Source organism: Oryzias melastigma, linkage group LG23 (genome assembly GCF_002922805.2).
Source record: "Oryzias melastigma strain HK-1 linkage group LG23, ASM292280v2, whole genome shotgun sequence".
Lineage (NCBI taxonomy): Eukaryota > Metazoa > Chordata > Actinopteri > Beloniformes > Adrianichthyidae > Oryzias > Oryzias melastigma.
In genome coordinates this window covers 7,129,795-7,156,358 of record NC_050534.1, presented here as the reverse complement: position 1 = coordinate 7,156,358, position 26,564 = coordinate 7,129,795, and the positions used below count along the sequence as shown (strand labels likewise).

Below are 26,564 nucleotides of genomic sequence, written 5' to 3'. Positions count from 1 at the left end.
AAATGGACATCACTGATTGGATGACGATGTTTGTCCATCATTTTAACTGAAAGTTATTTGGCCTGAAGTGAAACTGGAAATACTCCGTATCATAGCCATATACATTACCACTGGACAAAGCAAGGTGTTGACGTCATCTATAGACATACCTCCACTTCTCGCGAAATCAGGACAAATCCGTCACCATTACTTCCTGATACGGGCGCCGCCATTTTAAAACCAGTTGACAGTGATTGGTCCGAATTGGTCTGAGTTACGTTTTTAGGGGAACTACAGTCATTAATCATGAGTGAGCTTGTTTGAAGCCCCCACCCCTTCCGCTGAAAGCGAGCTCGGGTTAAACTGTCCATCAAATGTTCAAGGCGGGGCCACATGCTTTTCCTGGGACATCTGATTGGTCCGTTTATAACTTGAATAATGTGAGATAAAGAAAAAAAATATTTTCAAAAGGTTTAGAAAGAAGATGCTAAGAAGGCATCAGACAAATAAAATGACTGAGATATAACTGTCTATTTCTCAGTAGAAGTCTATGGTATTTTGACTTCTTGGAAGCAGTGGGTACTTTCTATTTGTGACACGAGAAGGGGAGATTGAGCTGACCAGTGATTATGCTGTCAATGCTCCATACCAATCATAAAACTAAGACACTTTTGAAAAAATGTAAAGGTCAGCTATGTCCCATAGTATCTACCTTTTCTGGTTTCTTAATTTGCTTTGTTTTTCAACATTTCATTTTGATTTGTAGAAATTAATGGAAATTCCAAAACATTCTACTTTTTTTTAACTGTGTTCCAGTTTCTGACATCTTGTCATTTTCATTTAATAATTTGTTGTCATTGCAATCCTCTAAATGTTTTTAATGATTTTTTGGTTTGATTTGGACAGCAAAAAATACTCCAAAGTTATGTCAGAGTTCCTTTCTCTGCTTACTATAGTGCACTATATGGTGCATTCACCATTTTACAGTGCTGTCTGAATCTACAATTCCAAAATTGAGTGCACTAGAAATCTCTCTTTGCAAAAAACTAGCGTGCATTGATGCTCACTAGGAAATATAGACCACAATGCATTGCAGTGGAACAATTATTCCAAAAAAAAGGTGTTTAAATGTAATTTTTTAATAAAATATCCACCTTTTCATCATCAAAAAACAGTGGTGTAAAATGTTCATATTGATTCAATTTCGTGAAATTGGTGACGTCATATCTGGCGTTTAAGAAAACAAGAGAACAATAGTCAGCATGGTGTCCAAACTGCTTTTAAAATCCAGGGCACGATAGTGTTTAAGTGGTTAGGGATAGGGGTGTGAATTTGGACATAGTCCAAGGTTTTGAAAGCTTTGGGGCAAAGAAAGGAGGATGCTTCATGTAACTGTGTTTTAATAAACCGATCTGCGCTTCTGTCGCACTTCAAGACAACTTCAGCTGCCTCATTCTCCTCCGCGCTGCATTCATTATCATAAAACACAGAGAACAACACACGCAACAATGGGGCATCAGTAACGGCTGACGTTATCAACATCACACAACCTTGGAACACCTGGGTCCACTTCATCACGCAGCGTCTGCAAATTTATGAATGTACTGGATGGGTTCTGGGCAGAACGGATAAAGCAGCTTCATTAAGAGGGAGCATAACTGCTCGCCTGAAAGCATCATCACACATCTGTATGAGCTATATCATCCGGAATATTAAACATTTATTGTTGGTGTACACACGCCGAATTATTCCAACACACACACACAGCCAGACGGGTATTTATTCATCTTTGGCTATACTAAATCACGGTTCCTGGAGCTCAGGTTTTAGTGTCTCATCTAAATTAAAGCCACTTTCTACATGCTGGATGATGAAATGCACAAACGTGGCGCTGGCACACACACACACACAAAATATTTTTGGCTCAAGAACTCATATTTTTGTAGAGCTCCATTTTCCCTGCGAATCAGGTCTAATCCTTAGGGGATAGGGACATTGGACCTCCGTCTGTTTTGGCGTCTAAACATGTGGATTGTTGGGTTGGGGGATTGTAAATATTAGTTCTGATGTATCTTGCAAAAGCATCATTAGTTTAAAAATGTGTCGGCCAATTGATTCTCAGCGCCTATCTGGCGTTTTTCGCTGCTGAGATGTCACTACTGAAAAATACTCCTGGAGGTAAAAGTTGCCAAGATGTATTAGTACGACCGGCACTCACAAGGTTGCATGTAAACTGATACAAATTATTCAACCCATCCATGTTCTGAACCACTTGAATCCCTTTCAAGGGTTACTAGAGCCAATGTTGCTACTGTAGGACGAAGGCGGATCCATCCTGAACTGGTCATCAGTCTATTACTGACTATTACTAAGGTTAATTTAGGTTCACCAATTAACCTACGATCCATGGTTTTGGAGTGTCTAAGGCAGAAGTCAGCAACCTTCAACAGTTAGAGAGCCATTCAGGTCCATTTCTCACCAACAGCAATTCAATAGAAGCCGTCACATCTCAATGTAGAAAATGTAGTAGTAGTAGTTGGTACTGAAATGTCAGGAGAGGTTTAAGAAAAAACCTGTACAGCTTATTTTACCAAACGTGATGCATTTCAGCCAGATAGTTGTACATATACACTAAAAAAAATAACTACGATTTACTTAAGAAAATCTTAGTAGCAATTTGCACTAACAATAAACTAAAAATAAAAAAAACTAAAATTTCTCTGATAAAATAATATTACTGAATGCTCCAAAAGTGATTAAAACAATTTAAAATATAATTTTTTGATTATTCATAAAAAAAAGGTCAACTTCTTTACTAGAAAAATCTCAGTATTTGCATAATCTTTGAATTATTATGTAGATATTATGAGGAAAAATTAAGTATATATTATTGAACCAAAAGGTTGTTTTTTTAGTGAAACAAAAAGTAAATTAGAGCAAACTAGATGACCCTAAACAGATTTGTTGGACCATATAGCACAAAGTCCTGCAATAAAAAAAACAAAATAAAAAAAAACAGAAAATTTAATCTATACTCTCCTTTGGGATGAATTCTGGTTGTTCTTAAGAAACGTTTTATGGTCCATGGAGTTCAGAAGTCAAATATCTCCAACTTTGGTAAACTGAGTTGTTGATGGATTATTGGAGCATTAAGGCTACTGTAGTCAACAGCCTCGCAGACTGATGTTCTGTCCTTCAACTGTTTATGCATGAGTAGAGAAAAGCTTAATTCATGACTGTTCAGCTTCGCTTGATGTGCCTTGAAGTCCAATCACGTCACTTTTTGAGATGAAAAACATTTCATTTCTCTTTAAATGCTATGCTCAAATCTCTTTGTGCTATATGGTAAAAGGAGGGGTCAAAGAGCCACATGTGGCTCCAGAGCCTCGGGTTACAGACCCCTGGTCTATGGGAAATCAGAGTGCCTGGAAAATACCAGCATGAGCATGAGAAGAGTGGACCCAGCCAGGATTTGAACCACTACATTGCCGTGAAGCCAGTAAAAAATGATAAAAAAAATAATCAGATACAATAATCTTTTAAAATATGGTCCATTCTGAGCAAAAGTTGTAGTATATTGGTTTCCTACATTAATTCCTCATCATTTACAGGCAAACAGCCAAGTCATACAAACAGCAGGAAACAAACAGAAAATATAAAAAACATCATCATCCAGTGTTTCAATTCTCCCTTATTTTAGGTTCACACCAAGCTCAAAAACGCATTTTCAGCCGAGTACTTACAATGACAAGTGTATGTAGTTGCACGTTTTTGGCTTCCAGGTTCAAAACTATAGCGTTCCTATGGAAGTTCTTGAGTCAGTTTTGGGGATCTACGTACAATCCACGCAGCTGAACGCGCATTATAAGTGAAACCAGTTGATTTTGAACCATCGGGGACTCTGATTTAACGTTCTTTTCAAAACACAGTATCGCCAACCGGTTGAAAATTGATCATGGAGGAGAAACTAATTTGTGGCCGGCTGGAATAAAATGACACCAAGTCTTTCATATATCAGAATAGAGCTGTGAAAGAAAAAGCCTGAATCGAAATTTGCACCGCTTTGACGTTTAGCACCAAGAGTCTTCCAATAGTGAGCACATGCACCAATATCAGACTTATGTGAACACCATAATATGGTAAAAGCACATTCAAGAACCCACACTCTTCATCCAAACTTAATACTTTTCCTTCAATCCATTCATCCATTCCTACCATCCTACATAAAATCCAGTCAGAGACATCAAGAATTTATGATTCACATTTTCTACTTTTTTTCTCAATTGCTAAAGCCTGGTTGTAGCTAATAAATTAAAAGACTACAGAACTAATTTCAAGTAAAATAATAGTAGTATCAGTGGTTACTCATTGGTAAAAATTGACTTTTTGCAGCTGTTAGTACTACCAGTCAATTTACAGAAATATGTGCCACAAGTAAAAATTCATCACAATAATTATCCATTTACTTGACATTTTAAAAATATCTTTTTTTCCCTCTAAATGTTTACCTTTTCTATGGAGTCATTTTGTGTACTTTTTGGATACATTCTTTGTAATATCATGTTGCATCTCTGACTAAACAGCCTATTTTCTCCCTCAACTCAACAAATGATAGGCCATAAAGAGAGGGGCTAAAAACGAGACATTTTTTAAGAAATATGATTTTGACTAGAAGTCCCAAAGCATAAAAGAAAAAGGCAAGGTTAACGCACTACAAAATCTCCATGACTCACTATGTTACATATGGAAAGACAGAGAGTGGCACTTTGCATTATTTTTATGCTAATGTGCTCCACTTGTCAGCCTTTTCACCCTGCTGGGAAAATACAAGCGTTCCTTATATTATATTTGTGCTTGTCATACGACGGAACACAAACCCGTATGGTATTTGCCGGGGAAGTTGTGTGAACTAACATAGAAGCTGTTTTGATACCAGCCCCTCTGGAGGGTGCAATAATAACTTCTACAGACGTACAGTGCTTAAAAATAAAGAAAATACAAAATAAATAAATAAAGAGCTAAAATAGGAAAGAAAACATGCATAATCTAAGTCGATTTGAGACCTATTCTCTTTCATACCGTGAAAAAAAAACAGTCTGCTAGTGTACAACACCCTCGTTCAAGTGGACACTTCCTTTAAATGGTTTTTAAACATGTTTTGGGATTTTACCTATAGCTACTCAAGCTTTTCAGACTGTTTTCATTCCAAAAATAGTTAGGCGCTGCAGGTTAAACCAGTATAAATGTAGCTTAAGTCTACATCTGAAACCGAGTTCTTTCCCTACCCCTACGACTTCTTCCTACCCCTCCAATTGTAGGGACATTTAAAGTGGTAGTGTTGTACGAAATAGTTATAGGGCCAACTCTCCGCCGCTGAGAAGCACATCTCTTCATGTTGTTTGTTCCCTAAAGCACAGAAGTTTACATTAAAATGTAAGTAATGACTTCTTGTTTTAGTATGACTTTTTAAAGTTATAAAACCGCTGTTGTTATATATTTCCAAGCACTAGCAACTCCATGCTAACGCCGGGTTCAAAACTACACGCAGTGGAGCGCACGGAAAATCCATTTCATCTCTAGTTTACACCAGACGCGTAGTTTTTCACGATGATCGACAGACGCTTCTGCTCAGCTGTGGTTATTTACAGCTTCTACAGTTAATTTAATGTCGTCCATCTTGACTTGTCTAACTGCTCTCTGCTTCTCTCGTTGATCCCATCCACCCACAATGTGTGTGTCTCAGTGTCTGTGTCTCTACAGTCTGTCTAAAAAAAAAAAAAAAATTCGTATTTTTCAATGGTGGTATTTTAGTGTGAAAAATTAGTTATGTTTTGAAAACTGACCAGATTTTCTCATGTGTCTTGGTGAATCTTCCTGCCAGGGTTGACGTGGATTGCTCACGCAAAAAAAAAAGAAAAAGACCAGACACAAAAACAAGCGCTGCACGGCGTGAGCTAGCTGCGGAGGACCGTGGCGCTTTAAGTCTGGTGTGAATTACACCATAGGTTAACAAGGGCGCCGAATGGAAGCGGCTTCCGTTCTGCGCCGCTTTGCAGCGTTTCCGTGTCCAGTGTGAACCAGACGTAATGTAGCTGACCAGCGACTATAGACGAGTGGAAGTGACGTCCGAGTTTTAAGACACTATTTTTCCATAACTCTGTTTGGAGGGCTAAATGTGGAAATGTGAAACACACATTTCAGGCTTTCGTGTTCTAAACTATCATATTCACGTGTCACTACGCTAGTTTCACCGACTATTTTAAGGCCATACATATACTATACAAAACGCTCTTCCATTGAATTTGCATTTCAAGGTAAACCAGGTCAAACTTTGACAATTCAGGGACTCAGATTTGGTAGACGTCCCTATTAAGTCACAGAAGTGTATACTGTTTAATTGATCATCAGGACAAAGATAAAAAATTGCAGTTTTTGCCGGCCAGAATCATATGACACCAAGTCAGTCATTTATCGGAATACAGCAGTTTAAAAAAAATAAAAAATTAAATCCTAGAGCAAAACTTGTATCGCTTTGAGCCACCTGCAACTTTACGTTTAGAGCGCTCTTAAATGGACGTCAATGCCCAGCATGTCTGTAGCTTCAGAGGTTTTGACAGAGACATGCACAGAAATAGGAATCTATTTTTCCTTAAAGGTGTCACATTCAGAGGGAAAACAAACAGAGCATTAGGGATTGTAGTAACATACGACAGAGTATAGAATTTTATTTTTAGTACCCTTTTCCTAAGAATAAAAAAAATATAGATAATATTTGACAGAGAGTAAAATCTATTTCGTTTTTGAAGAAATATCCTTTTATCTGAGTTTCAGAGTCTTCTGTATTTGGGGATTTCATTCCCTTCAACTTTATTGCATAATAGCACTTCAGTTTCAGACTCTTTTTTTTTTCTTTTTTTTTTTTTAAAAGGAAGGTATCATTTATTTAAACCTCATACATGAATCAGTAATATTTAATTTTGAATCATACCCTATCCTTTTTATCATATAATAAAGTGGAATCAAATGTCTCATTATAACCCCAAAAAATAGACACAAAATGATTAAAACTATTTGATTCTGAACCAAAAATAACCCGTAGTGCAACGTACTCAAGTTTGAGGGATTCCATGTATTTTTTATTGTGCTGTCATAGCCCTCAATTCAATATTTTATCAATACTGAATGATATATAGATTGTGTCAGTTGAGAAATATAATCTATGAAATGTCAATAGCACCAAAGTGAATGCGAAAAAGTCAGCGACTTTAAAAGAGAAGCAGACTTTTGGAAGTCCGCCGAGAAATCAATATAGAGAACAATGCAAAATCCCGAGCTGCATAGCCATTTAAGGCAGCACATCCTTGGAGAAGCTTCCCTCTCCAGTCTGCAGCTCCCAAGATTCCTCTAGCTTCCCGTGACAAGGCCACAGCCCTCAGTTGTCAAACTCCGGTTCCAGTCGTACTAGTGAGTCTCTTTAAGAAAACGAACGGAAGGAGTTCACATCCAGATTCACCTTCGGATCATCCGAATCCCCTCGGAAAATGTGCTGCTAGCTATTAGCTCGTAACCGACTACTGAAGATTACATGACATGTTTCCCCAACAGACTAGTCCCCCTTCCTTTCCTCTCTGGATCACATCAGACCAGTGAGCTGATGCTGTATGATTGGAGCAGGAGGATTGTCTAATAGCCCGGAGACCCAGTCTGACGCATACTATTGTCTCTATCACTGTCTGATTCACTGGAACAATTCTCGTAGGCAAGCCACCCAAAGAAAGAACGTCTATAGAGAAGAGAACATCCACGATGGAGATGTTTTATTGATATAACAATAAAATAAATAAGTTCTGAACATAAAAATACCACTATTTAAAAGTTAAAAACAAGATATATACAACAAATCTCACAGACAAGAAAAATAAAAGGAATAAAAACCATCACAGCTCATAAATGTCACAAAACCGCAAGAATCTTCTATTATCTTGTACTAAGTTGTATGAAATCCTGAGGTAGTTACTGAGATTAAGTAAAATATGTCACTGAGATCAAAAATTAGAGGAAGATACAAATCTGAATAAATAAAATGTAAGCATTTCACAATAAATCAATGACTAAAATATACCTGACATTTAGAGACATGAATCTATTGGAGATCAATGTTTCTTTTATCACAGACAGAATAGTGATGGCTATTTTCGGGGAAAATTCAGTCACAAAATGTAGACAACACCAGATAAACATTTTTGGGTATATTGAAATGATCTAAACGTTTCTTTTCTCTTTGAAAAGTATTCAAAATCCTCTTTGCTTTTATGCCGATCATTTTCCTGGAGACATGCGCACTTTTCCGTTTTTGCTCTGCAATCCATGTTCAAACCAGTTCTTCTAATTTGCCGCTCGCTTTATTTGCATCTCCGCCAGGAAATTGTTTGCTTGTTTCTGCACCCGTCTTTCCAATATGAACTATCTCCTTGCGTCATTCTCGGAAACGTTTAGGATCCACCCCCAAAACACAGCGTAAACCACTCCGCGGAGTTTAAACACTAAATGGGATGAGCGTTTTCTAACCATCACAACACAACACAAATGACACAGACACCCGCGGAGTCCGCGGTGTCAGGTGCTTGAGACCTGCGTCTCGAACACCTGTAAGACCTGGCCTTTATTAGACGCCGCATCTTTTGGACTCTGGCCATCTTTAGAAAATATATATGTATACATATATATTAAATATATATATATATATATATATATATATATATATATATATATATATATATATATATATATATATATATATATATACACACATCTTTTTCTGGGGAAATATTTACTATTAAAAGGATTGAGTGGATAAATACATGTTCACAGCTATTTTTATTATCAGTCTGTGATTTTTCTACATTCAGTCTTTAAAAGCATCAGATTTTATCTGGCCTTGGCAAAAAAAATTAATTACATTTAATAAATTGAAGCATTAACAAACACTTCAACACACCGTGGAATGCAAGTAATATTTTCCAGTTATGTTCTTTGTGTGTTTCACTGATAGAATTTTGTTATGTTTTGTTAAATTGATGGATCGGACAACTTTGTCTGTTTAAAAAAAAAAAAACACCTTTTGTGTTAGCTTTCATTGTGAGTATTTCAAATGTATAAATGAAACTTTATTTAATTGACCAGATAACGTTCAAGTTTTGTGCGTTGGAATGAGAAAATACATTCCTGTTTATTTGAATTGTGCCAAATCTTAATTCAAAATAAAACAAGTTATAACCTCCTTTTTTATCAACATTAAGTCACTTACTACTTTCATTTTATTTTGTGAAATTTCTTTTTTATGATTTATTTCTCTTAAAAACTGTAAAGTCCATGTCTAGTATCACTGTTTTAAATAGTATTTATAATTCCTGCTAATATATTGATTAAGGTATTTAGAATGGAATAAAACTTAATTGTCGTTGCATCAAGTATCACAAAATTGCTAGGGCAACTACTTTATCTATTTTATTAGTTATGTGGAGTATTTTCATAACCAAGTAAAATTGATTTGGGAATTGAATTTTAAAAAATAAGCAATAAATTCAACATAGTTTGTTTTGAGTTAATTTAATTAATTATATCGGAATTAACTGTAATTGAATCAATTTTGAAAATTGGTTGTGATACTTAGATCATATGCTATATATAAATATGTAATAAAAGTAACATTGGTAGTTAACTATTATAACAATTATTAGCACAAATTTAAGATTAAGCCTGACAAATAAATGGGGATGTTTGACTTATTTCTACATGGATACCACCAACATATTCTGTTTCAAACTCTACCAGAACCCCAAAGGTCTGTAATCCAATGTCATTTTCATCATAGACGGATATGGACAAATCCTCTGCATGTGTCTACATGCCAAAGCTGCAGGTGAGGAAACGTCCTAAATAACAAGAGCTATCATCTCCACTTTGCCTTTCATCAGCTCAAATATCTTAGAAAAAGGACATCAAACACATCCAGCTCAGACAGAGACTCCCCGCTGATCCTCTACAACACACGGAAGGGCTATGAGCCCCTCCGGAGCCTTCTCTTTCCTCCTGCATCCTCCCTCCAGCCTGCGCCGGAGTGCGCTAAAGCCGATCGTCTCATGCGGTCTCATCCTCCCTAATACAAATCAAGATCGGAGCACTTAAAAGTCGCCAAGTGCAGATGCGATGTGGCTTAAGAGCATGAAATTGCAAATACTGAAGGGAAAGCTTATGCAATACCAGTCTGCACTACAGGCCTCTAATGGGCACCAAACACATAAAGCTGAGAAGAGGGAAAAAAAAAGGAAAGTGTGTATAACCGAGAGAATAGAGAAAAGCTTGGAGGAGTTTTTGTGTTTTCTGAGCTGGTCGTCTTATCATGTCGATGGCTTATCTTCCATATTCGCCTTCTTTAAAGCCATAAACACGCAAAGCAGGTGGAAGATGAGAAGTGCACAACAACACAGGACGAATCGCTGGCGCTCCCTCTGTTTTCATTACCAGGTGCTGTGTGAGGCTGCTGACAGAGCTGGAGATTATCCTGCGCGTGCTGGATGACCGATGTGAGCGGCATCTGAAGCATGAAGGACGCCGATCATGTAGGCCAAGGCAAAAGCATATTACAACTGCGAGCAGGCCTCAAGGACTCCAGTAGATTAAACCTGATTGAAATCCCATTCGTGGCATTTGACGTTTTATCTGTCAGCTCCGTTCCCCTCCTCTTCGCCTCCTCCCTTTTTTTTTTCTCTCAAAAGCCCCCGCGGAGAGCGGAAGCTGCCCCCCCAATTTGAATAAACAAATAAGATTTGAGCGTTGCAGCTTTGCATGGCAATAATATCAAGCGGTGAGGTTTTGCACTGTGAAAAGACGTGTCATCGGGAAGCGGTGTGACAATAAGGACGGCGGAAAGAAATTACTCCTATTTCCCCGCTATATAGCACACCTAAAAGTCTTAATTCTTTTCAAAAACTGACAGTGCGGCTTATATTTCGGAGTGCTTTAAATATGTATTCATTCTAGTTGATCTGAAGTAATTTTGAGAGTTACAAGATGTCAGTCTGTTCTTTTTACAAGTTGCACACAAAATTTGGTGTAATTGTTAATATACGAATGGAGCTAACGTGTAGCGATATCAGACTGTTTTCATGTGTTGCTAACAATATTGGAAGTAAACGTAGTCACAGTAGCGTTTGTTTAAGCATTATCTGTCTTTTTTTGTTACATGTTGCAAACAAGATCTGGGTTTTGTTCGAATTCCCCCCAAACCCCTAACTACAAAAAAAACTATATAGTCCAGGTTTATATAGTGGGCTGGATTTTAAAGGTAATTCGGACATGATGCTAACTACTTTTATTTCGTTTTTCTAAAAACCGGATATGATGTCATCGATTTCACTAAGTAAAAACAGAATAAAAATGAACATTTCACTGTGTTTATTTATAACTATATTCTGATGGTGAAAATGTGGATGGTTTATTCAAATATTACATTTAAACACTTTTTTTTGTTGGACAGCAATACATTGTGGTCTATATCTGCTAATCTAGTGACTATTGATGTATGCTAGTTTTTCGCAAAGACTTCTGGGAAATTTCGAGTGCACTCAATTTGGAATTAGTAGATTCAGACAGCACTAGAAAATGGTGAATGCACTATATGGTGCACTATATAGTGATTAAGGCGGGAATTTGGACACAGCCTTGGTGTTTTTTGAATATGCTGACGTGTAATGGTCTCATATTGTCGTTTTTTACATGCTACTAGCAAAGTTGGAAGTTAGCATAGCTTCAATAATGTTTGTTGTAGTGCTATCAGTTTGCTTTTTGCCTTTTTTTGCGTGTGGCAAACAAGGTTTTTTTCTAAATAGACTGCCGCAGCTAACATGTGGCGTGTCAGACTGTGTTTTTATGTGTTACTAACAAGGCTATGAATTAGCATAGTTACAGTAACGATAGTTTTAGCGGTATCTGTTTTTGTAGTTATGTGTTCCAAACAAGATTTGGTGTTTTTTGTAAATATGCTAACATGGCTAACATGTAGCATTGTCAGACTGTGTTGTTTTTAATGTATTACCAACAAGGTTGGGAGTTAGCTAGTCACAATAGTGTTTCTTTTAGCGGTACCAGTCTTTTTTCGTTCCATGATAGAAACAAGATTGGGTGAAATTTGTATATGCTAATGCAGCTAAGCTGTAGCGGTGTCAGACTTAGCTGTTTTTTACATGTTACTAGGAAGGTTGGAAGTTAGCGTGGTTAAATTAACATTTGTTTTAGCAGTATCAATTTGTTTTTTTTTTTACATGTTGTAAACAAGGTTGGGACATACAGGTATTTTGTATATGCTAACACTTCTAAAGTGGCTAACATGTATCGTGTCACAAACAGGTTCCAAAAACAAGGACGCAGTTAATGAAGACTGACGGATGATTTAATATCTGAATCTTTTTTTTTGTTTTCATTTTTATTCATTAGTAGGAAAAACATACAATATAAACTTGAGTTGTAAACTCAAACATGATCGAAACAAAAAGAAAAAAAATGAAAAGGGGACAGAAAGAAGAAAAACTTATTTTGTCTGCCCCTTTTAACAAATCAATAAATCAATCAATAAAAAAATAGAAATACAAGGAATTTTGCCGAATTGGTGTACATTACGAGAAGATTAGGAAAGAAAAAAACAAAATTTATAATTACAACATCAACCAGTGTAAAATGGACACCATACCTTGGGGATGAGAAGTTGTTATTAATACTAGACAGATTTGTTATCATTGATTATACTGTTTTTAATGTAGGATTTAAAACTTGATACTGTTGTAGCATTTTTAATTTCTGTGCTCACTGTATTCCATTTATTAACTCCATATACTGAAACACATCGGTCCTTTAGAAGTATTCGGTGTTTCGGTTTATTGAACCCTTCATGTCCTTTTAGATTAAATTTGCTTTTTCTTTTCATGTATCTTCTCATTAAATTAGGAGGAAGGCATTTCATATTAACACTACATACATTTTAAAGTATTAATGTTAACAAGATCATAACATTTTAACAATTTGTATTTATTTATTGTGTCTCTTAATGTCCCTTTACAGTTCGATGAACCTTATAGATGACAAAAGTTTGATAATAGATTATTTGTTGACGGGGCACCATAAAATAAAAAATATGGTAAAGTGAGAGTCTGTCTGAACCCTTGACTATATATAAGAAGTGGACAGAGTCAGTGTGATATCATTCACCGAAAATAGCTTTCTTCCGATACTAATGAAATTAAGTAAATTTAGTCACCATTTCTCATGTAGATGCCCCCATGTTAGAGCCATATAACATCAGTAAGCAGTGATTGGTCCAAGTCTGTGGAGTTTCTCAGGTGACCACTCTTGCCATTCAGGGGTGAGCTTGTCAAAGTCTACACCTCTTGAAAACAAACTCAAGAAAATCAAAAGTTTTAAACCCTCTATACGAGACCACATACTTTTATTGCAGCATCTGAGCCAGTTTATGACTTGAATAAAGAAATAATGTCATGACAAAAGTATAAGAGCAAGAATGGTTAATCTGACAAATATAATAAATCATTTTTCAATAGAAGTCTATGGGATTTTGGCTTCTTGGAACCAGCAGGCACTTCCTGTTTGAAACACAAGAGGGTAGGGGTCACTCAGTCCAGTTCTAATTCACAGCTAATGGTCCTAACAATGAATGTAGTGATTCCCATGTAACTGAAGCTAAAATGTAGCACCCCAAGCTAAATGTACCAAAACACTCCAGCTGCTAAAATAGTTCATTTGATGCCAGGAAATTTAAAAATTATGTATTCAAGATTGTAGAGAGTGAAGCTTCATTATGTAAGCTTTCACCATAATGATGTGTAAGGCAATATTCTGCAACAGCAGCACACTGCAAGGAAGCAGATCTAAGAATAAATTCTTCAGAGTGCCACAATTTGCTGCTGATTACATGTAAGTCGGTTACTTGCAAAAAAAAAAAACGAGAAAAAAAAAGGGTCCAATCACTACACCGACGTTCCAAACATACACTTTCACATCTTCGACTTTATTTTTACTCAGAAACTAATCAAGTTGTTTTGGCTGGGACACAGACAACAAGGCTAATGTGGTTCTAGGTATAAGGTATAAGGGATAGATTAGGTGCTTTGAGGGTTTTTTCACACAAAGACTTGGTTTGATTGGGTTGGAGAACCAGAAAAATTCCCACCTTTGTTTGGTTTGTTTTACTTTCACAGTGCACTGGAGCAGACCGAAACACACCTGACACATCCTGCAGGTTTACTTGCTGCTTGTTTTGGGGAAGTGTTGTTCGGAACAAGAAGAAATCTGGGACCTTAAAGAAGTTAAAATCAAAGTCTTTAATGTGTTTCTTCATGCATCAATACAGAACCTTATATTCTTAGTTTAGAGAGACTTGTGCATAAGAATAGTCTGACAAATGAACAATAAAAAAGCCTAAAATTTCACAAATCAGTCTGATTTATTCTTTTTTTTTCAATAGAAGTCTATGGGATTTTGGCTTCTGGGACCAGGGGGTACTTCCTGTTGGAACGTGAGGGGGGAAGGGGATGATCAGTCCCGTTCTCCCTATATACTTTCTATTTTATACACCCTAGTATATTCTGACAAATTCACCTTAACTTCTCAAGACCAGAGCTAATATTTGAGCTAACCATCAGTTAAGGGCCTCAGTTAAGCAGAATTAATTGCTGTGGCAATGGAACTCAACATGTGAACGTATGTGGTACGTGGACTAGGTTACCTAAGGTTTACTGTGGTCTGTAGAATAGACCACACAAAGCAAATCACTCTCCATTCTAAGATTTGAAGCCCAGTAGGACGTATGTTGCAGTTCCTTAAGTGAACACTAAAGACAGGTTCCAGAGTGGAGCAATTTTCTATTGACTTCAGTATTAAAAGTATTCTTATATCTCTTAAAAAATGTTATGTTTGTTTCTTTGTTGTTTTTAGCACTAACCCCACTTTAACCCTAACCCTTGTGCTATCCTATGTATGTTGACATTGGGGTCATCTGGACCCCTCAAGACAGTGTGCTGACCTTTTTTTTTCTATGGTTGTTGATTTCACTGGTGTCTTTGGCAGACATGGAATCCTGTCCACCTTCATCCACACTTGTCATGGGATGGATAACACATTAATGTAAGGCTTTGGTCATCTGGACCCCATAAAATGTGGATGGTTTATTCAAATATTACATTTAAACACATTTTTTTGTTTGAAATTATTCAACCACAATGTATTGTGGTCTATATCCGCTAATCTAGTGACCATTGATGTATGCTAGTTTTTCGCAAAGACTTCTGGGAACGTTCCTTCTGGGAACCGGCTAAACGGTCAGTGGATACCCAAAAAATGTCTACTCATCAGTCTGATGTGGTTTACGTTAATCCACTGTAGAATAGTCCACACAAAGAAAACGACTTTCTGCTCCAATATTTGAAGCAAGCCAGGAAGTAGGTTGCAGTTCCTCAAGTGACCACTAAAGGGTGGTTTCAGAAGGGACGTAGTTGCTTATACAGTCAAAATCACCATAAATAATTATGTTAAAACTCTTTTATATCATGTTTGGTTCCTTGTTTTTCATTATAAGTGCCTTAGTAAGATGAGGGGGAGTGGTTTTAATTGTTCATCAACTACTGTTAGAGCATTTGTGAGTGGTGGGTGGATGGACCCATGAGTGGACTTAACAAAACTTTTATTTTACTTAGGCCCTACTAACGTCCCATTTTTGGTACATACTTATGGTTAGCCAAGTGGTGACCTGTCTAACCTGTATCAGCCTTTTTTTTTCTTTTTTTCCTTTTAGTAGAACAATGTCAAATGCTGTACATAATGTGTATATATCTATACTAATGCTTGGAAAAAGCACTAATCGAGAAAAAAAGTTAAAAAAGGAAGTAGAGTAGAGTAGTCCCTCTTAAGTAATCACATTCAATCGCATTTGGGCTATATTTATAACATAGAAACCTACACCATTTGCAAGATGAGGCTAATCAGAGACTTTTATTTATTCCCTTGCAGACTTTAGAATAGTTTTTAGGATTATCTGTGAAAACAAAGTCTAATCGAGATCAAACTGTCCAGTGTAAAAGCGCCCTCAAACAGATTTGACGATCGTGTTAGCAGTGGTTGTGGTATCTATTCCAACTCATTGGCCCATTTACAATTTCTCTGCGGCAGTGCAACGCTGCCTCCTCTCACATGGTCACATGTGAAAACACAGGAACTGAAGATAGGAGCAACAACTGTGAGGACACAGCCAGACGCAGCAAAACAAAGACATCCGAAGTTATGGCTCGCCACAGGTCCATCTCAGAGCTGTGTATCTTTTCTTCACCTGAGCACACACGCCCTCCAGTCCCTCCACGGGTGGAGGCCACATCAAGAGAGTAGCCAAAAAATAAAAAAAGCTGGCGAGATGTTGGCAAAGATGTCGTATGAAGGTATAAACTGCTGTGGAGTAAGTATAGCGCCTGGAGAAAAGACACCATGGCAACCACTACTGAGCATTTTCTGCTCTAGTTCACAATTAAAAAAGCTCTCACAACAGGAAGCTGTCATAAATCGTATGAAACCATTTCAAAAGAAAAACAGGTGACACACTGAGATCCAAGTATAAACTTTGAAATTTGAAAAACTACCCCAAACACACGTAAAAGTAGAAATTAACAACAGGATCAATCAAGTCAAAATTATGCATCTCAAAGTCAGTTTTCTTGGAATATTAAGATAATGTTACCCACTTCTTGTAGTCTTCTTCATTAAAATGATTCAAATCAAGAAATGAATTTGCAAATGGATTATGGTATTCTAGGCCTTTTCTCTGAGTGGTTTGCTCTTATATTAAGATCCTTATTGAAAATTCCTATTATAGCTCCAATATTTGACTATGGCCTCAAGTCATCTTTAAACACTCAGATATGAATGAGAAATCGAAGTGGAAATATTACTCCATCAAGACAGAAGTATTATGCTTGTACACCTTCATATGAAGAAAAAAAATTGTAAATTATCAAAACTTTAAAAGGTGTTCAGAATTCTCCATAAAAGAAAAAAGTTGCAGTATGACTTGGTGTTGGATCCCCTAGAGTAGGAGTGGCTTTACAAACGGGTAAAAAACCCCAAACAAACAAAAACCTTTTAAAACTGGAGCTCTAGCTCTAGTGAAGGGGTCCCCTAACTTTTTTTTTGTAAAAATCGCAGTATGTGTATAAACCATGGGTGTCCAAAGTGGGGCCCGCTGGCCAAATTTGGCCCACCAAAGGTTATCTTTTGGCCTGCCAAAAGTGGCTGCGGAAGTCGAAGAGTTTTTAGTTAAAACCCCTAATCCGTTTCCCGTTGATTCTCTATGATGGTCCAAAACGCTACGACTGTAAGAAAAAAAAAAAAAAATCATGCAATCCTGATGGTGTTTTTAGGGGACCGGGCCAAATGTGGAGGTGGCGTAGTTGGGGGACCCCTGCTATAGAGCTTACATATTTTCGACTATCGTTACTCTTCAACCATTTACGCAATTAATGTACTTCCAGCAGATTCTGAAGCAGATTAAAAGCAAGTTTATGCCGTAATGCTACACCTTACAGCTTCCTGCATGTTTGGCCGGACACACCTGAACCAGGTAATCAGTCATGAGTAGGACTTAGATATCTGGAAATCATGCAGACACTGCGGCCCTCAAGGCCTAGAGTTACCTATCCTTGCTTTACAGGTAAGTTTGATTGATTGTTTGATTTCAAGCATTGATTGTAGACAAAACAACAACATCAAACAAAGATATTAAACTCATTGCAGAAATATTTAAATGCATTAAAAGAAAAAAAAGAAAAATTAATTAACATGTCAGAATAAAATAACTGGTTCATTTCTCAATCACAACTCAATTATAAATAGAGTTTTGCAGCGATGTACACAATACAATATATACTTAGGTCACAACAGATTAATTAAATATATTAGTCATTAACTAATGTCAAGTAGATTGCTGCATAACTTTGTAAAATTTTACATGTAAAGTTTAATCCATTGAAATGGCGTTAAACGCGTACGTGACTATAGAATATCTGGGTGTCTTACAAACATATGTCTAATATAGAAAAAGGACAAATATCATGCTTCCCATAATTCTTGCTACCTCATGATTTCGGAAGGCACACTGAAAAAAAACAACCTATTCCCCAAAAGTCTTGCTATCCCATAAAAACAAATCATATTTAAAACGATGTCAACTGTGAAGAGATCTGATGCAGCGTTTAAGTACTCCTCATTGCTACCAGTGATGAACCAAACCCTAGAACAGACTGATTCAGGACGAGATTGTATTTTGCATGATTCCCCATCAAAAATGTACTCCAAAGCAGGCGCAGGTTAGTGCTAAAGTCAAGCACATCAGGAAGTGTTCACGTATGAGTAGTTCCCACTAAAGCAAAGCTACTTACTGGAATGGAAACTACTCAAACACCAAGTGGCCCCTTAAAAAACAAAGCAAGCAAAGCCAGGATCTCCCCTCCTCTTACCATCCACGCAGGCGGGCCTGGCTCTCGTAGTCCCAGCGATCTGGCCCTTCTTACAAGCGCAGCGGGCCGTCTGCCTGGCGATGGTTCTCCGTGGTTGGCTGCTGTCCCTGTCCAACGTCACAATCTCGCATGTCCCCGCTGCCAGCTGGCCTGGAAATGACATTGCACCACAGGATGCGAGGTCAGAGAGATTCAGTCATAAACAGGGCAGAATGAACTGTGCTGTCTGCGCCTTCATATTTGTATTCTCGTGTTTAGTGGAGCAGCCCGGAAACCCTCAGTAGGCTCAGTCAGACAGATGCAATGTCTTGTTTTGTAGGTTTTTTTTATTCTGTGAAACACATCACGAAGCGTCATCATACAGGATGATATACACTTGTGTTTTGTTGTATTGAAAGTAGGGCTGGGAATGACTTTACAATATGATGGGATACACAATACGTGACTCACAATATCGATGATATCGCGATAATTGGTAAAAATCATCTCTAATAACTCTCAATATATAGAAAACACATTTTTTAGGAAAATATATCCCTTGAACACAATCATAATAAAAAATAAAAACTGTCTTATTTTGTGCAACAATTAATAGACACTCTTGTGCAACAGTGCTGAAATCAGTAATATGTCTTTGCCAAGAATTGACACCATTTGATTTAAATTATCAGTTAAATTCACTGTTAACAATAGTAATCATGAACAGCAGTGCCAAAACTGTTGTAAACAACATAACAAAAATTAAATAATTCAAGTAGCTGCCAGGCACATTGGTGTTAACGACAGCCAGTCTCACAACGTTCGCCAGCTATCTACCTCCAAAAGAATGTCTCACCGAAGGATGAGGAATATAACGTTTTACAGCCTCTTTAAACGACAATAAAACATTGATACTAGGTGAGAACCCATCAATAATCAATCGCAGAACAAAATGTTGCAGTACTGACATTTTGGCACACCCCTAATTGAAAAGAAACTAGTTCAACTATTCATGAAAACACAATTTCTTTACCAATGCCATGAAGTCCTACAAGAGTTAATCAGTTTCTTCATACCCAAGATGTCTGGATTTATTAGGTTTCTCAAGTAAAACTGTTTAAGCCTAAAACTAAACCTACTGCTTTGTGTTCAAGCATCTCCAAGGCAACTGTGGAGACTTTTAAGGCCAACCTTCACAAATGTAGTCTTAAGTTTCAGCCATCTTTAGGTTCCCGGACAAGCTATTTCCCATAAAGGGCACATCCAATCAGCAAGCCTCTTTCAAGGTAATGCACCTATTACCCACGAATGAAGCGCATGAATACTGATGAAGTTTGTAATTGCTGCCAAGTCCTACCATCTTGCACACACACCAACCCTCCATATATTCAATCAGGTGACCTTTGGCCTTGTAGCTGGGCCCTTGCTGCTTGCAAATTAACCTTTGTCTGTGTGTGGAGGCCTCCCCGGTGCCATCCTGGAGGGGCTTATCTGGGTCTAATTGTGATTGGCAAGAGGATGGAAGTCGTGATTAAATCTGGACTTGAGTCCCGAACACTTGGGTGGCTAGCTTAATGAACTGAGCTGCGAGGGGTCACATCCAGGGTAATGGGGATCTATCAGGATTCATCCACACAGAGGTGCCTGTGGTGACCGCGGTCACCAGCTGAGTTAAGGGCTCCACGAATGCAATATTTAGCTTGTTAAACAATCATTAATGCGGCTTTTAACTAAGATAAAAATGCCACAGGACACATGTTTTTTGTCTTCAAGTTCCTTTTATGTTTTTTTGAACACAGAAGACTAAAAATGGTGAAAACTTTTGACCCCAAATTTGTCAAGGAACTATACTTGGTTTTTCGTTTTGGTCGAATGTTGAATTTTTTTTTTTGTAAAAGAACAAATTTACAATCTTGTTTTAAAGTAAAAAGGCTTTTCTGGAAAATGTCAGAGTATCAGTAGCTTGTGTTAAAAGACACTACAGTGGAAATTAGGGCTGGGCGAAACTTAGCATTTAGGTAACGATCCGATACTGGTCAATATCAATACCAATATCGATATTTTTTGTAAATGGACATTAAATTAACCTCTTTTTTAATTACTTGATAAACATAATAACAGAATTAATACAATATTTTCAATTAAAAATGTTTCTGTATCAGAAAATATCAATATTTGTGAGCCGGTATTGATCCGATACCGATACCAACTTGAGATTGAGACTATCAATTCTGTTCTAAATACCTTGAACTGTCAGATGTCTCAACTCCATTCTGAACCTGTCTTAAACTATTCTCAGACTGTTCTCAATTTGGTTTCCGTGAATAAAAACAAACAAAACGTTCACAGTCCTGGAGTGTCACGTCAAAACACACTTTTGTAAACACTTTTCTAAAGCCACAACATCGCTAAGTCTGGAAAACATTTTTAAATCTAGAGAAAAGTAGAGACATTTAAATCTAATGTCACTTCTTGAATAGCTATTATTGTTATTTATTTGAATATCACCGTTTCAAAGATCACAAAAGTAAAGTTTCTATTCTGGGAGTATGGTAGAAAATTTATAAAAATGATGCCCTGGTAATTGCAGCTGACTTATTTATCAGCTATATTTATGTTTAATTTTAAACTTGAATCTCCAGATTTCTCTCTATTAATAATAAAAAGATTATTAGGGGTAGTAACAAGGTTAGTAAGGATGAAAAGAAGGCACATATGCGGGACAAGGACACTGTCACGGTACATCATAAGTGCGTGCAACGCACAAGTACCTTACAAATACTTCACAATACACTTCCCACATACACAACGATCATGGTTTCATTTTCATTATGTCCCTTACGGTGGCCACAAGATCCTCAAAGGAACTATACGGTGCTCTCTTTAAAATGCAGCCACTCTTGTCTACAACTCTCTACAGATAACCAAAAAACCTGGAGCACCAGTACCAGCCAACCCCTGTACTCATGCATGTGAGTATGAATTATTTTCCTATTGATTGGTATTTAGATTAATTTTAGGACATAAAAAGCTGCTGCTGTAAAAGACATTAAATCAAACTTAGAAACTTAAAGAAAAACCCTACAGTGACACCATTTTATTATTATTTTTTGGCCCAAAAAAGGTTAACAAATTTACAACATTAACTGTTCCAATTAGCACATTTCAGAACAGCATGAGTGCACATGGGGATCAAAACACATTTTTGTTTCTGCACAAATGTCTGCTTTTAATTAAAAATAATGTGGCAACGTTTGTGATTTATTTATTTATTTATTTACCAGCAACGATGCAGAATGTCATCCAGTTTCCTCCCAGTCATGAGGAAATTGGATGATGAAGAGAGGAAATAGTAATCCTATTTTCTGGAATAGCCTCATGAATCGTGGGAAAAAATCTACAACTGGCAGGAGTCCTCAAACTAACCCAAAAGCTTGTACCAGTAGCGCAGTGATTTATCATCGCCCTTATCGGCTTCTGTTGTTGAGCAGTTGTCAGCTTGGCCAGCCAAATGGCTGATTAAAATGTATGTGTGGCCACCCTAGAGTGAAATGAAAGCACTGACTGAGGCTGAAGATAGATTCATGTGGCAGAGCGTATGGCCTAATACCATGTAATGTTATTGACATGCTCCTATGCTTTATTATTTCTCCTCCCGCTCCTCAGCACATCACAATTTCTCTGCCATACAAGACATTTTGACAAATGTCTACAAGGGAGATGTGATATTTTTTTCAACAAAACATATATAAAATATATATTCACATTTTTTCCTGCCCCTAGAGATCCAAATCTAAAAGGAATTAATAAATGCTTAGAGGCACACACTTGTAAAAACGCTTAGTTTAGGCTTTTGGAGTATGGTTTTAAATCTGCAGTGCATTAGAGTCGTGCTGAGATTGCACGCTGAGCCAGACAAGAAAGAACCGCTTCCAAAGTATCTCAGAGTGTCCTCCTAAATCTGCCAGAAAAAAAAAAAACTTCTGTCAAAAAAATGTTTTTGAAGTGGAAAAGTTATTTTTTTTGTTTGCTTTATTAGCCTTTGTTTTACTGTAATGATCTTGGCAACATGAAAAAAAAAGAAAATTTTCCTTCTGAAACAAAAAAATTAACAGGCACTAAATTAAATAGATTTTCTTAGGTGCGAGTTGTTCATTGGCTGTGACAGCTGACACTGGCTATATAACTTGGAAAGTGTAAACAGGACCGTATATGAGGGGAGGCCTAATACTATCCGACCATCTCTCATGACGATATGAGGCAAAAATCTTTTGATAGTATTTTAGTCAAACTAAGTTAACCCAAATGTGTTAAAACCAACAAAATATCATGTTTTGAAGAAAGAATTATGCCTGAATTACACTTGTGTCTATTTAAATAGAATCTATTTGGAAACACACTGGAGATGGTTGCATTGACAGAAAAAATTTGAACGTTTATTAATCAATCATTTGTCCATTTTTACCAGGAATTTTTAAAGTCTAAAGAAAATGACACAAAATATGCATTTTACAAGGACGCCGTGAGGGCTGAGAGGACGTGGGGCCCGACTGCCAAAGTTTTGGATGTTGATGACACAGAGGTGGCAGGACAAACCCCTCTTCTGGATACAAGGGGGGGTGGACAATAGACGCAACAGAGACAATGCAAACTAACTGGCGGTTGTGACAGGAAGGCAACGCAAGGGGAGAAGCACCACAGACGGACCAGAGTAAATCAGAATTTAGGTACTTAAAAAAAACAACTGACACTGCAGTAAAGAATATTGATGGGTGATACCACGCTTTCAAGATTTGATTAAATACTAATAAATTTAACACAACATATTTGATACAAACACAGATACTGATTTTTTTTTTTCTTAATCATATGATTTGTTATCCTACAAACAAATACCATCAAAAACTGGCCAGATAACAACTCTAATGAGAAAGATTAAAAATACAAAATCGTTCTTTCTAAGATATGATATGGATAACACGTGGGACGTGCGGCTCCTTGGGTCACATGGCTGATGGAGCAGTTCAATATACATATATATATCTGATGAGGAGGTTTTTTGGTACAAAACATTCACCTAATAACCAAAAATGATCAAAAAAAGAATTAATTATTTAATTATAAATACTTTAATAGAGTTGTCAAAACCATAATTATTGACAGGTATCTATATTTCAATACCTTGGTATCAATACTCCCATTACTAAGTAAAACCAGGATAAACTGATGTTTTAGCACTGACAGCATAATTTATATCCGTTGTATGCTTAGACCTCTAAAGATACATTGGAGTTGGTGCTATAAATTATGTAAACACAAGATTTTAAGGAAGCGGTCTTAGTTCAACTATAAAACCTTGCTATGGAAAGATATTGAACATTGATTTTTCTAAGTAAAAAGAAAACTTTTCAATTGCTCTACTATAGCTTACTTGCTTCAGAAAGTATACCAAGTACCAAGTATGTTAGTACTATTCTTGCTGCTAATATATTTCCTCCAGTTGATAGCCTGATCCCAGCTAATAGCTATCTCTCTGTAAGCTTTTAAGATACTTAGTAATGAAAGAAATAAACGGAATTGAAAGAAAAAGAAGTGATGACAGAAAAAGAAATGTAGCGAAATAAAGTAAGATAAAATGATTGTATTACTATTGTTAAAGCTTCAAGCTAATGAAGATCAATGCTAACAATTGAAGTACTGCTTTTAACTGTCCATGTTTAACTAAAACATGAAAATTCTTGTGTACACTTAAATAAAACTATTATTTTAACATTCTTTAAAAAATATTGTTCTACAATATAAAAGTTCTATAATATCTGATTACTTAATAGACAACCACGAATTACAAACGGACGCTTAAGTAAGTTTTAGCTTTATCATTGAGACGCAAACAAGAAAACCATAAGTAGTATTGGTACTTTCTTGGTAAGAGTATTTTTTCCCTGTACTTCTCATAGGCTAAACCCCTTGATCCCTTTTGATGAAAACCTAAACATTTTTTTTTTCTCTTCCCACAAATTTTAATCTAAAATGGTTCTACAGATGGTTACAGCTGGTAACGTGTAATAATATCAAAAATAATATATAAACATAATACACATATAATTAAGCCTTATTAATATTTTTCAAGAAAACTGACATTTTATTTATATAGACATTTTTGGTAGTGTTTGTGGGTTTTATTTCTATGTTATTTTTGCTAACATTTTAGAAACTACTACAAAACACATTTCTTTCAACTAGTGTAATTCTTCATTCTTCATTGATTGGTTTTACCTTTAAGTTTCCATGAAGGAGCTCACTTAATATCAATCTCACTACATTTACTTACGTTACCATTTCATTGTACTTCTAAGCGAACTGTTTGCATGGTAAAGCAATTGTATACAAGTGGAAGATCAAACGGCTAGCAGAAATTGCATTTTATCCATTTTCATAAAGAGGTTTTTTTATATTTAGAATGTAAAAGCCTAAGCAATTAACAAATGCTGGAGCATTCAGGCATGTAGATGTAGCCCCAGTGGGCTGCCTAAATAGCATTACAACATGCCGAGACGTCAACACACATTTCGGTCATGGCGTTATGTTTGAAAGCATTGTGATGGAGGGAGCGCTTTCCTCGAAATGCTTTATCACATCTTTCTTCCTCACAGGCAGTTAGCTGACAATGCTTTGTGTGGGAGAAAGCAATGATATCGGCATTCCTGGAGCCCTGCAATCTAACTAGCAGAGCCAAAAATATGCAGTGTAAGGTGAGGAGCCTTAACCGCATCAAATATAACGTATTGATCCGAGACGTGGGGAAACAATGATGTTGTGGCTTTTTTTTTCTTCTTTTTTCTTTTTTATCTGGATGCCAACGACAAGCACATGCTTATTTCTAGACATAGAAAACAGAGCATATAATGGCAGTCGAGAACAAATATATATATATTTTTCGCATGCTCTCCCCAACACAGAAATACAGCATGGCAGCTTGACATAGCTAGAAACTGGCATCACATCTGCTCTCCTGGAGACGACTCAATATGTGTGTATCTAGGTATGTCTGCTTGTACATGGCAGACCAAAAAGCTGTATCACTGCAGCACGCCGCAGCTGTTGAGGATGAGGGAACACAGTCTGGCTCCAAGACTGCCAGTCAGAAATTGTAATTTGGATCCAAATGCTACATTACTAGAACTTTGATGTCATCCCTCCAGCCTGAGGCCTGGCAGGGTAGTTTTTAAATGAATCCTTTTTAGCAGGCTTAATCAGGGACTGGTGGAGCCAACTGAGCAGCATGGAGTAACAGGGAAGAGAGTGAAGCACAGAAAATTACAGCTATATGTTTGAAAAAGAAAAAAAGAAAAAGGACTTGTGAGTGATATAGAGCTTGAGTGAAGCCCTCAAATGATGTCCACATGACAGAAACAATCAAGGCAACCTCAGTTTTATTGCAGTCTTGACCCTGTTGATCAATAGAAATAGTGGGTCCTTGATGTTTCAAAGCGTTACCAAAGGAGAGGTGTACAGAGTGAATAGTGTCATGTCAGACCAGTTTAATAAAAAATACTGAAGAAACTCCAATTAGAGTCACATGCGTCAGAACTGTCAACCAATGCTAGACTCTGTTACTCTGTTAGAATAGCACAACATAATCTATTGATCTACGGTCCCGTACATGGCCTTTTCTGGTTTTTTCCATGTACATGACCACAAAAATCGAACCGCATATAGAGTCCGCTGTCAGTGAATTTAATCTAACTGTCAAATAAGGAAGCTTTAATGCTGTTAAAGAGTAAAACGACAAAAGTATACAAGGATGTCGCAGTTGGATATATTTCCTGAAAAACGTACCAACTTTTAAATTCCAAGAATTAATCATGCTTTAAGTTGGTTGATAATAAAGACATTGGATGATTACAAATTTATTCGGATGTCTGATGTTATGGATCTAAATGAGACAATCCACAGAATTCCGACCTAAAAAATGACTAAAAGAAAGTGAACTTAACTTCCGCTACAAAGAAACGAGGTATAGAATGAGTTAAAAAA

At 36.8% G+C, this 26,564-nt stretch overlaps 1 protein-coding gene across 1 annotated transcript in view; it reads right to left on the bottom strand.

Annotated features, from left to right (window-relative positions):
* Positions 1-26,564, bottom strand: part of tafa5 (TAFA chemokine like family member 5) — a 169,299-nt gene that overhangs the window by 88,933 nt on the left and 53,802 nt on the right. Inside the window, exon 2 of the mRNA XM_024286155.2 lies at positions 18,549-18,698. Coding sequence (XP_024141923.1) covers positions 18,549-18,698 — 150 coding nt within the window. The remainder of the gene's footprint in view (positions 1-18,548; positions 18,699-26,564) is intronic.